Consider the following 11,965-nt stretch of genomic DNA (forward strand, 5'->3'; position numbering starts at 1 on the left):
ACAAGACTCTGTCTTATATTATCTATTATATTATCTATTATCTATCATCTATTGTCTATCCTATCAGATAGGTAGGTAGGTAGGTAGATATAGATCGATATTAATAGATGGATGGATGGATGGATGGAAAGATAGATCTATATGTCATCTATTGTCTATCCTATCTGATAGAGAGATATAGATGATAGATGATAGTAGATAGATTGATTAATTGATAGATTATAGATAGAGATAAAAAAGAAACTGACATACTGGTTTTCTTCCTTTAGTATTAAATATAAAGCTCATTTCTCGTTTTCCTTAGCTTATTTCTCCTCCCGTCAACACCAGAGTCCTGGCCTTCCTCTCCTCGGTTGCTGGCGATGCTCTCACCCGGCACCTGGGTGTCATTCTGCCCGCCATGATGTCCGCCCTGAAGGAGAAGCTGGGCACAAGCGATGAACAGCAGGCAAGTTTGATTTCGAGCTGCTCATATCAGAGCCCAAAGTGCAGGTAATCCTCGACTTAACAACAGAGCCCCAAATCGATGCTGTGAAGTGAAACCTCCGTGAAGCGAGCTTGGCCTCATTTTTACAACCTTCCTTGCCCGAAGGTAACCCGGACATTGGGGGCAAAGTTGGAGATAAAAGGGACTCTTGTGGCTTATCCGACTGTGTTGCTTTTGTGCCACGCCCCTTTGGATCATCACAGTCCCTCAGATAACCCGTTTGGAAACCTCTTTTTGTCCCAGGAGATGCTGAACTGCCAAGCTGTCATTCTGTCCGTAGAGGATGAGGCCGGGCAGAGAATCATCATTGAGGATCTCTTGGAAACAACTCGCAGCGCCGAAGTCGGAAGGCGCCAAGCCGCGGCCGTCATCCTCAACATCTACTGCTCCAAGACCAAGGCAGACTATACCGCCCACCTGCGCAACCTGGTCTCAGGCCTGATCCGCCTCTTCAACGACACCAATGCCGTGGTCCTGAATGAAAGCTGGGACGCTCTCAACGCCATTAGCAAGGTGAGAGTTGGGCGTGGTCTTGGGAGAAGAAAGGAGGAGGAGCAAAGCTTTTGGGGAAATGGACAACGTTGAAACGGGATGGTAGCTGGGGGTTGAGCTCTGTGAGCTCGCCTGCTTTCTTGTAGACGTCTCATTACCCCATTGGGTAACATCATCCGAATTAGTGAGGAGTGGGGTTGGCAAAGAAGAGGAGGAAGAGCACCGTGGGATCCTTGGTGCTCTCTGAGCTTGGTTGCTTTCTTGCAGACATTTTATAACCCGACTAAGTAACGTCATCAGTACTAGAGGGGAGTGGGGTTTATAAGGAGGAGGAAGGGCACAGTGGAGAACCTGGGTGTTAAGGGTGACGTGATAGCCGTCCTCCCATATTTGAGGGGTTCCCACAAAGATGAGGGGGTCAGCCTATTCTCCAAAGCACCAGAAGGCAGGACAAGAAGCAACGGATGGAAACTAACCAAGGAGAGAAGCAACTTAGAACTAAGGAGGAATTTCCTGACAGGGAGAGCAGTTAACCAGTGGAACAAGTTGCCTCCAGAAGTTGTGGATGCTCCAGCACTTTGGGCTTTTAAGAAGAGATTGGACAACCCTTTGTCTGACATAGTCTAGATCTCCTGCCTGAGCAAGGGGTTGGACTAGCAGACCTCCAAGCCCCCTTCCAGCTCTGTCACTCTGTCATTGATGGATGCTTCCTCATGCGATGGGATTCTGGTTCCTTTCCTAGAAATTAGACGCTGGCAGCCAGCTGGCCCTCATAGATGACCTCCACAGGGATATCCGCATCGTTGGCAACGATGCCGCCGGAGACCACGTGCCCGGATTCTGCATTCCCAAAAAGGTAACAGCAGGGGGCAGGCGAGGCCCTGAGCACCATTACTTATTATCACCTGAAGGGACCTTCTCTTCCCACGGTGGACTTGTCTCAAATTTGTCCTAAAGGGGCTTTTCTAAAGGTGTGTCATTCCTCCGTGTCATATAATATATGTGTGTGTGTGTGTGTGTGTATTTGTCATGTTGATGTGTATATTGGAGATAAGGACCCTTTGAGAGCTGAATGCAGTAGAATTTCATTTTAATGTATCCTGATTAGTGTACATTCAAAGTGATAATTCTGTCCCTTTATAATTATATTATATTATAATCGAATGTTCAGTTCTCTATTCTATTCTATTCTATTCTATTCTATTCTATTCTATTCTATTCTATTCTATTCCATTCCATTCCATTCCATTCCATTCCCTTCCACTCCACTCCACTCCACTCCACTCCACTCCACTCCACTCCACTCCATTTTCCTTCTTTTCCTCCTCCTCCTCCTCCTCCTCTATTCTATTCTATTCTATTCTATTCTATTCTATTCTTTTATCCATTTATATCAATAAAGTTATGTAGCGTATATTGGAGGTGAAAGCCGTATACAATGAAATTCGAAAACCATATGCAATAAAATTTCGTTTTAACGTATGCCAATAACCGTCAGTAAAGTTATTCTAAGTCAAAAGGCAACCGGCCCTTCATCGGGATTTTTTCCCCCTTGAAAACATTTCATGTTCTCATCCAAGATGCTCCTTCGGTTCTAACATCTTCTTGGATAAGAAGCGAGATGTTTTCAAAGACGGAAAGCACCCTCGTCATTAAACATGGCAGTCGAATAGGAAGGGATGCTGCCTCGAACGCAAGTTGCCTCTCCGCTGACCACCTGTCTGCCTTCTCCCCTTCCATCCAGGGCGTGACCTCCATCCTACCTATGCTACGGGAGGGGGTCCTGACCGGCAATTCGGACCAGAAGGAAGAGGCGGCCAAAGCTTTGGGCTTGGTCATTAAGCTGACCTCCGCCGAAGCTCTGAAACCATCCGTCGTCAGCATTACCGGGCCCCTGATTCGGATCCTGGGAGACCGGTTCAGTTGGAACGTCAAAGTGGCTTTGTTGGAAACTTTGAGTCTCCTCTTGGCCAAGGTGAGCGAGGAAACGCTGGGAACGAAATCCCGAAAGACCCTTGGGTGAAGACCCTGATAACAATAGCACTTAGAAGTACCCCGCGTTTCCCCGAAAATAAGGGTGGGTCTTATTTTCTTTTGGGCACCAGGGCTTATTTTGGGGGGGGGAATTCCCCCCCCCCCATATAATAGGAGCCCCTGTGGCGCAGTGGTTAGAGTGGAGTACTGCAAGCTACTTCTGCTGACTGCCAGCTGCCTACCATTTGGCAGTTCAAATCCCACCAGGCTGAAGGTGGACTCAGCCTTCCGTCCTTCCGAGGTGGGTCAAATGAGGACCCAGACTGTGACTCTGAGGGCAGTAAAGAGAGAGAGGGGGGGGGGCAGTAAAGCACTATAAAGCAGTATATAAGTCTAAGTGCTAGAAATTATCTTTGAAGCGTTTAAGGAATGCGCTATTTCCCTCACTCCCTTTCTGCTGGCAACTCTAAAAGACCAGAGAAATATTTTGGAGTTGACAGCAGGTTAGTGGAGTGGGGAGAGAATGGGGATTTTGTGATATCCTTTCCCCTGCCACGCCCACCAAGCCACGCCCAAAGAACCGGTAGTCACATTTTTTTTTGAATCCCACCACTGGAACAGTTGTAAGGTGTGGGCTACCTGTCCTGACATCGATGTGGGCAACGGCGGTGTGTACCATGTCGCCCTCACAGGTGGGCCTTGCTCTGAAGCCCTTCCTGCCTCAGCTCCAAACCACCTTCACCAAAGCATTGCAAGATCCGAACCGGGTGGTCCGTTTAAAAGCTGCCGAGGCCCTGGGGAAGTTGATCGCCATCCACGCCAAGGTGGACCCGCTCTTTACCGAACTCTTGAACGGCATTCGTACTAGCGAGGACTCTGGCATCAGGCAAGTGACGCAGCTGGCTCGGGAAGGGCTGGTCCCTTCTCCTTTCCCCCCCATTTTCTCTGTGTGTTTCACTCTGAAAAGCACATTTTATTATTGTCGACATCCCAGCCTGGGTATCCAAAGGAAAGTCCAGGATCATTTCAATTCTGAAAAGCTTACCGTTTGTTGAATACATAGCGCGGGAATAGCGAAAGCTCTTAGACTGCTTCACCGTGCTTTCCAGAAACATGTTGCAAGTAACTTTAGTAGCAACTCAGGAGCTCAGAAACAGACATCAGTTTCACTTTAGTTCAGCAGGCAAGTATTACGCACAGGAGAGAAGTTTCATGTTCAATAGACAGACTCAAAGCTCAACGTAGCTTCAGAGCTGCAGAGGCTTAATATGGCTGCTACGCCTAGCCTAGTTCTAGTTTCAGTTTCCTTGCCTAGCCTAGTTCTAGTTTCAGTTTCCAAAAGTCCTCATTGGCTGACTTAGCTTTCTGTCAGGACTCCAACAAATCCGCCCCCATTCAAATTATAAATCTCTCGCCGCCTCTCTCAGAGAAGAGAAAATTGATTTATTAGGAGTGACCATGTCGGCGTTACCTGGATGCAGCCAACACTAAGAGACATCATTCATTTCCCCCTTGACCCTGATCTTCCCCCCCAGCCCCTGGATGTATATTCTCCAATGGGACACATCCATAGCCAAGAGTCATCAATCACGCTCTCCACTAATATTGCTTGCGCTCCGACTACTTTGGGCTGCCAGGGTGATTATCTAAGCACTTAAGGAATGCAGTGTTTTCCCTCGTTTTTCTGGCAGCTAAAAAGATCAAAGGAGTGTCTTTTTAGTCGATACTTCTGTTGTTTGACCCCTGCTGACTTTCTGTTTTCTCTCTGCCTTTTTTTTTTGGTGACTTTTCAGGGACACCATGCTTCAAGCGTTGCGGTTTGTCACTCAGGGGGCAGGAGCCAAAGTGGACGCCGCTGTTCGGAAGAGCATCGTCTCCATGCTCCTCAGCATGCTGGGCCACGAAGAGGTATCGCCTGCTGGAAACCCCGGGCCTTGCAACACCCCCGACAGTTTGTGGTTGACCGGTTTCTGGCTGGGGATTGGAAGTCCCCACCTCTTAAGAAGTTGCCAAGTTTGAGAAAAAAACAGCTCGAAAAAGTTTTTTGTTCTTTTTAAATTGTATTTACAACTCTTTTTCAAGCTGGTAATGTGTAAGCTGAACGGAAAGAGACAACCGACTTCGAAGTGGAGGATATAAGCGGTTTGAAGAAAGGGGCCCTGTGGCTCAGGGAAATAGAATAGAATAGAATTCTTTATTGGCCAAGTGTCCTTGGGCACACAAGGAGTTTGCCTGTGGTGCAGGAGCTCTCAGTTGCACATACAATCAAGTCCGTAGATATTTCCACAGGTCTTCAGTGGTAGGTTGCAATGGTTGCAGTTGTTTTTTCTGCAGTCCTAACTATCGGTCAAAAACTTACATTCGTATAAAATTTATATTATTACAAAGCCGATATTCTAAAGAAATCTGGCGCAAATGTTTCTGGCTGGTAACCTTTGTGGCGAATGGAAACATTCTGGGATTTTTTTTTGTTTTTTTTTTCCTCACCCCCTACTTCCCCCTTTTGCCAGGATGCGACTCGCATGACCTCCGCAGGCTGCTTGGCCGAAATGTGTGCCTTTTTGACGGACGATGAACTCAGCGGAGTCCTCCAGAATCATCTCCTAGGTGGGCTTTGGTGGTGGTGGTGGGAATTCCCCAAGTAACGTGATTTTCTGTCCTCAACAACCACAAATGGGGGCCAAATCTTTCTGCTGCCGAGGCCATGGGGTTGTTAAGTGAATCAGGCAGTCATTAAGCGAATCTGGCTCCCTCCCCCCCCCCCTCCTTGACTTCGCTGGTCAGAAGCCATCTGGGAGGGTCACAGTTGTTGATTACGTGACCCTGGGATAATCAACCATCCTAACTACATACCAGCTGCCTGAATTTTGATCATAACAGAATAATAGAATAACAGAGTTGGAAGGGACCTTGGAGGTCTTCTAGTCCAACCCCCTGCTCAGCCAGGAAGCCCCTATACCATTTCAGACAAATGGCTCTTCTTAAAAACTTCCAATGTCGGAGCATTCACAACTTCTGGAGGCAAGTTGTTCCATTAATTAATTGCTCTCACTGTCAGGAAATTCCTCCTTAGTTCTAAGTTGCTTCTCTCCTTGGTTAGTTTCCACCCATTGCTTCTTGTCCTGCCTTCAGGTGCTTTGGAGAATAGCTTGACTCCCTCTTCTTTGGGGCAGCCCCTCAGATACTGGAACACTGCTATCCTGTCACCCCTAGACCTCCTTTTCATTAAGCTATTCATACCCAATTCCTGCAACCTTTCTTCATATATTTTAGCCCTCCAGTGCCCTAATCATCTTTGTTGCTCTTCTCTGCACTCATGAAACTCTGGGAATAGAAATAGCACTTAAGACTTACAGACCGTTTCCCGGTGCTTCCCAGCCCTCTCTAAGCTGCCCCCAACAATTTTGGGTCCTCATTTTACCCACCTCAGAAGGACGGAAGGCTGAGTTAACCTTGAGCCTGGTGAGACTCGAACTGCCAAATTGCAGTCAGCAGAAGTAGCCTGCAGTACTGCACTCTCACCACTGCGCCACCGAGGCTCTCTGTGCTGCCACATTCCTTGTCCCTTTTAGTGGCTTTGAACAGTCCCTAACTGAGTAATTGTAAGCCGAGGACAACGTGCAGGGTGAGTTTTTTTTTTTTTTTTTTCTAAAGTGTACATTTGCTCAAGTTTGGATCCTGACCATAAAAGGTGTAAATAACTGGTCGTGTTTTTTTTTTTCTTGGCGCGTTGATCTTGAGAAAGGACGGTTGTGATGCTGGGCTCCTTTTGTTCCACAGCGGATGTGTCCGGCATCGACTGGATGGTGAGGCACGGACGCAGCCTGGCCCTCTCGGTCTCTGTGAACACGGCGGCCAGCAGGCTCTGTGTCCCCAAATATTCGAACAGCGTCCACGAGATGATCTTCAGCAACACAGTCGCTGACCGGGTAAGCGTCTCCATCTGTTATTGCATAACAAGAGTTGAAAGGGACCTTGGAGGTCTTCTAGTCGAACCTCCTGTTCAAGAAGGAAACCCTACACCACTTCAGACAACTGGTTGGCCAGTCTCTTCTTAAAATCCTCCAGTGTTGGAGCACAATTTCTGGAGGCAAGTTATTCCATTGGTTAATTGTTCTAAATGTCAGGAAATTCCTCCTTAGTTCTAGGTTGCTTCTCTCCTGGATTAGCTTCCATCCGTTGCTTCTTGTCCTGCCTTCAGGTGCTTTGGAGAATAGCTTGACCACCCACCCTTCTTTGTGGCAGCCCCTGAGATACTGGAAGACTACTATCGTTCCCAGTCCTTCTTTCCTCTAGACTAGCCATACCCAATTCCAGCATCCCTTCTCTTCCCCCAGTGAGAATAATGGCAGCCAATTTAATAAGACAAAATTGGTGATTGGCCCAGTCACTTTTATGGCTAAGGCAGGACTGGGACTCATGGTCTCCTGGGTTCTAGGACACCAAACTGATCTCTTCCCCCGCCCTCTTCCTCCTCCTCCCTCTCTCTTCTCTCTCTCATCTCTCTCTCTTATTTCTATCATCTCTCTCTCGTCTCTCTCTCTCTCATCTCTCTCTCATTTCTATCATCTATCTCTCATCTTTCATCTTTCTCTTATTTATCATTTCTATCATATCTCTGTGTGTGTCTCTCTCTCTCTCATCTCTCATCTCTCTCATATCTCTGTGTGTGTGTCTCTCTCTCTCTCTCATCTCTCTCAACTCTATCATATCTCTGTGTGTGTCTCTCTGTCTCTCTCATCTCTCTCATCTCTCTGTGTGTGTCTCTCTGTCTCTCATCTCTATCATCGCTATCATATCTCTGTGTGTGTCTCTCTCTCATCTCTTATCTCTCATCTTTCTCTCTCTCTCTCTGTCTCTCTCTCATTTCTCTCTATCTTATCTGATGGCTTTTTGCTCGCTGCTAATTTCCTGGCTGCAGATCCCCATTGCGGTCAGCGGCATCCGAGGAATGGGCTTCCTTATGAAGTATCACATAGAAGCCAACGGCGGGAACCTTCCCCCGAAGCTCTCCAACCTCTTCATCAAGGTAAGGCCACAGCTCTCGGCCAGCGACCCGAAAGGGCTGCCTTGAACGGGACAACTGCTCTTCAGACATTTTCGCACAGGTTGTCCTGCGGCGGGAGGGCTGAAATAATCCACTGCAGGGGTCCCCAACCTGCTGCCGGGCCGTGGCCTATTCACAACCAATAAGTCCTCACCTTACAAGTGAGCCCCCAATTTTCTGTTTGCGGAGCAAGACAGTTGCTTAGTGAGTTTTGCCCCCTTTTTACGACCTTCCTTGCCGCCCCGTTGCTCAGTGAATCATTGCACTTGTTTAAGTTAGTCACACGGTTGTTAAATGAATCCGGTTTCCCCCATTGGCCGTTGCTCGTCAGAAGGTCGCCGAAGAGAATCACGTGACCCTGGGACACTGCAAACGTAAATACAAGTCAGTCGCCAAACATCTGGATTTTGATCACGTGACCAGGGGAATCTTGGAAAAGGTTGTAAGTTGTAAGAATTCCAAGTAATAAAACCATGGCAAGCAAGACTCCGAGGCAGGTAGATTCCTCAATGAATGCTTTTATTTGGAATTATCATATTGGCAGAAATCTGGTGAAAACCGACTGAAAACTCGTTAAAAGCCAAAGATTTTCTACTTTCTCGAAACAACCAGTGATGTGGTCCAATCACGGTGCGGTCTGGCAATCGGGTAGCCTCACTGTGCCTTCCTCTAACCAGGTGCGAGAATGTCCTTGGTTTTCAAGAGAAAACATTTTTGTTCTGACCCAGGCTTCCTGAGACCATAATTAAGCCCACACTTAGTTAAAACAAGTCTTGTTTTATTTCCAGGCTGGGAATTATGTTCATTCCCAGCCTGTAATGAGTCCCAAACAGTTCCTCGAGATAAGCACCCACCTTTCTCTCCTTTGAATGGCTGCCAACAACTAAAGTGCCAAATGAACTGTAAAAAACCAACCGAAGTACAAAGTCCACACACAGCTTCAAGGATTAATTCGAACAGAGCAAATGACTTTGCTTCCTGCAAAGGTTTCTTGACCTTTGCCTGTCCTTTATCCCTTAGGGGAGGGGCAATCACCTCCCAGCCTTACTCCTGAGTTGCCCTTTTTGTTTCAGTTGCTCTTGCCTTCTAGCAGCTCTGTGCACACGCGCACTGGGAAGAGGCTCCCCTTGCTCCTCTTCCTTGCTGCTGCCAGACTCCAGAGGCTCCAGAGGCAGCACCCCACTGCCAGATGGCCCCGGCCCCATCTCTGCATAGGATGCAGGACCCTCGTCCGAATCCTCCCAGACTGATCCCCGTTCTTCCCCACTGTCCAGATTCCACTGTTGTCTGCGCAGGCTGCTGGCAAACCACAATAATTTCATTTTGGCTCCAAGATCCCCTGTATCTCTAATCCCCACCTCCCAAATCCCTCAGCTCCGGTGTGGTAACGGTCAAAAATGGCTTTGGCCAGGCGAGCTTCATGGTTGACACGAGGACTTACCTGTAATATCTTCTCGGGGGTGGGCGGGGAGTCCAACTTATTTCACAAAAACTAGCCAGCCCTTGAAACATCTGGATCCATAACCAACCCCGGGCCAAGCCGAAGCTTCCTGATTTTTTTACTCTCCCCTTGTTTGTCTCAGTGTCTTCAGAATCCATCCAGCGACATCAAATTGATTGCGGAGAAGATGATTTGGTGGGCCAACAAAGCCCCGCTCCCGCCCTTGGACCCTCCCGTGGCCAAGCCCATCCTCAAGGCCCTGCTGGACAACACGAAAGATAAGAACACCAGCGTGAGGGCTTACAGCGACCAGGCCATTGTCAACCTCCTGAAGATGCGAGACGGCGAGGAGGCGGTTCAGGTATTGGCTTCCCTCTAGGCGAGCGGAGGGGATGAGAGCCCAACTTTGGGCGTGAAGGCGCTGAAAGTGACGGGAGGGACGAGCCTGTGGCTTTTGTGATGGGCGCGACTTCGCAAAGCGTAGGGTCGGATGGAGGATGAGAGAGACCACTTCATGGGTTCAAAATGGCAGTGGTCTCCCTTCTCTTAGGCCATGCAGAGACATTTTTTGAAAGGCTAGGCTTGCCAGTGGTTTGATAATTTCTATTTTCTTTTAATAAAATGCTAATAAAGTGTGCAATATGATCATAAAATTAAGAATTTAATAAAGAGAGCGGGTTAGAAATAAGGAGCCTGGGAGTTCTAGTCCCGCCTTAGGCATGAAAGATGGCTGGGAGACTTTGGGCCGATCACCAGGAGACTGGGAGTTCTAGTCCCACCCTAGGCATGAAAGATGGCTGGGAGACTTTAGGCCGATCACCAGGAGACTGGGAGTTCTAGTCCCACCCTAGGCATGAAAGATGGCTGGGTGACTTTGGGCCGATCACCAGGAGACTGGGAGTTCTAGTCCCACCCTAGGCATGACAGCTGGCTGGGAGACTTTGGGCCGATCACCAGGAGACTGGGAGTTCTAGTCCCACCCTAGGCATGAAAGCTGGCTGGGAGACTTTGGGCCGATCACCAGGAGACTGGGAGTTCTAGTCCCACCCTAGGCATGAAAGCTGGCTGGGAGACTTTGGGCTGATCACCAGGAGACTGGGAGTTCTAGTCCCACCCTAGGCATGAAAGCTGGCTGGGAGACTTTGGGCCGATCACCAGGAGACTGGGAGTTCTGGACTGCTGGATTGAAGACTATTTTTTTCTCTGAACTTTTGATTTTTATTTTTTTTTCCTCTCAGTCCGTCTCCAAAATCCTTGACGCTGCCAGCTTGGAGCTGCTGAACGAGAGTTGCCGGCGATCCCTGAAGAAACTCGCCAACCAGGCCGACTCGGTTGAACAAATTGACGACACCATCCTGACGTGAGAAGCAAGTTGGCATCGCGAAGTCTCCAAGCCGACGAAAATGTTTTCATTTTTGAAAATGCTAATTGTGACAGGAGCCGGTTAAGAGGGAAATAAAACAAAAAAAGAAGAGGTCGGAAAACTATTTTCATTATATATATACACACACATGCATACACACACACACGCACACACACACACAGAGCCATTTACATACATACATACATACATACATGCATACATACATACATACCAGAATAGCCTTAATTATTCTGCTAGTTTAAATGAGAGAATTTGGTCTTCCTACCCCTCTTTTTTTTGGTGGGGGGGCGGGAAATACATTCTAAAGCAATCCTGTAGTGAGTTAGTGGCGAATTCGCCCAGCCCTCTTTGTTGGAAGGAGACTTTTCCACTTGGGTTAAAAGCGGGAAGGAAATTTAATTTTTCTTTTTTTTTTGCCAAAAGCAAGTTCATTCAGTTGGTTTGATGTGGCTCCGAAGATTCTGGAAATCAGACACATTTAAGGAGCCGGAGAAATGCAGAAGGGGGAGGTTGCAAAAAAAGCTGTTTGGATGGTGATTTAATAAAAAGCTTTCAACTGAAATCTCATTAGCGGTGCCCATCTTTGCTCGTATGAAAGCAAAACAACAGCAGCGGTTGGTTTGCTGAAGGTTAATAAAGCGACTGACCTTCGGGAATACAGGAATGCAAGTCTAAAGTAGAGGTCGCCAAGTTTTGGACCTCAGGGACCACCAAGCTCGTCATTTTAAATACCATGGACTAGAGACCCTGGGAAAATCCCCAAAAAGGTGTGCAGGAAAATTCCCCACCCTGTTTTCCTACCGACCGATCATTCTTTATTTGGGATCGCAGGATACCGTCTCCAGCTCCGTTCTCAGGGGGAGAGAGAGAGAAAGAGACTTTTGGCTTCATGCAAGGAAAGCAGCAGAAGCAGCAGAAGTCTTTCTTTCTCTCCCCCAAACTCTGCCAGAAATGAGTCTTTGCCGGCGCAGCCTCTTGGAGCAGGAGGTCTTGCAGGGTCCCAAAGACTCATTTCTGGTGGAGTTTGGGGGAGAGAAAGAGAGACTTTGGCTGCTTTCCTTGTAGCCAAAAGCAGAAGAAGAAAGAAGCGGAAAGAAGCAGGCTGGTGGCCAGGCCAGGTGTGTGGGGCGAGTGGGGCAA

The 11,965-nt window shown here is 48.0% G+C and overlaps 1 protein-coding gene across 1 annotated transcript in view; it reads left to right on the plus strand.

Annotated features, from left to right (window-relative positions):
* GCN1 (GCN1 activator of EIF2AK4) overlaps positions 1-11,387 on the plus strand; it is a 51,753-nt gene extending 40,366 nt beyond the window's left edge. The window contains exons 49-59 of the mRNA XM_087913213.1: positions 305-448; positions 731-1,000; positions 1,722-1,835; positions 2,724-2,954; positions 3,646-3,839; positions 4,747-4,861; positions 5,464-5,560; positions 6,734-6,882; positions 7,875-7,982; positions 9,584-9,802; positions 10,680-11,387. Of these exons, the coding sequence (XP_087769339.1) occupies positions 305-448; positions 731-1,000; positions 1,722-1,835; positions 2,724-2,954; positions 3,646-3,839; positions 4,747-4,861; positions 5,464-5,560; positions 6,734-6,882; positions 7,875-7,982; positions 9,584-9,802; positions 10,680-10,805 (1,767 nt within the window). The 3' untranslated portion in view covers positions 10,806-11,387. The remainder of the gene's footprint in view (positions 1-304; positions 449-730; positions 1,001-1,721; positions 1,836-2,723; positions 2,955-3,645; positions 3,840-4,746; positions 4,862-5,463; positions 5,561-6,733; positions 6,883-7,874; positions 7,983-9,583; positions 9,803-10,679) is intronic.
* The last annotated feature ends 578 nt before the right edge of the window (positions 11,388-11,965 follow it).

Source organism: Pseudonaja textilis, chromosome 15 (assembly GCF_049901715.1).
Source record: "Pseudonaja textilis isolate UNSWEBS1 chromosome 15, rPseTex1.2, whole genome shotgun sequence".
Lineage (NCBI taxonomy): Eukaryota > Metazoa > Chordata > Lepidosauria > Squamata > Elapidae > Pseudonaja > Pseudonaja textilis.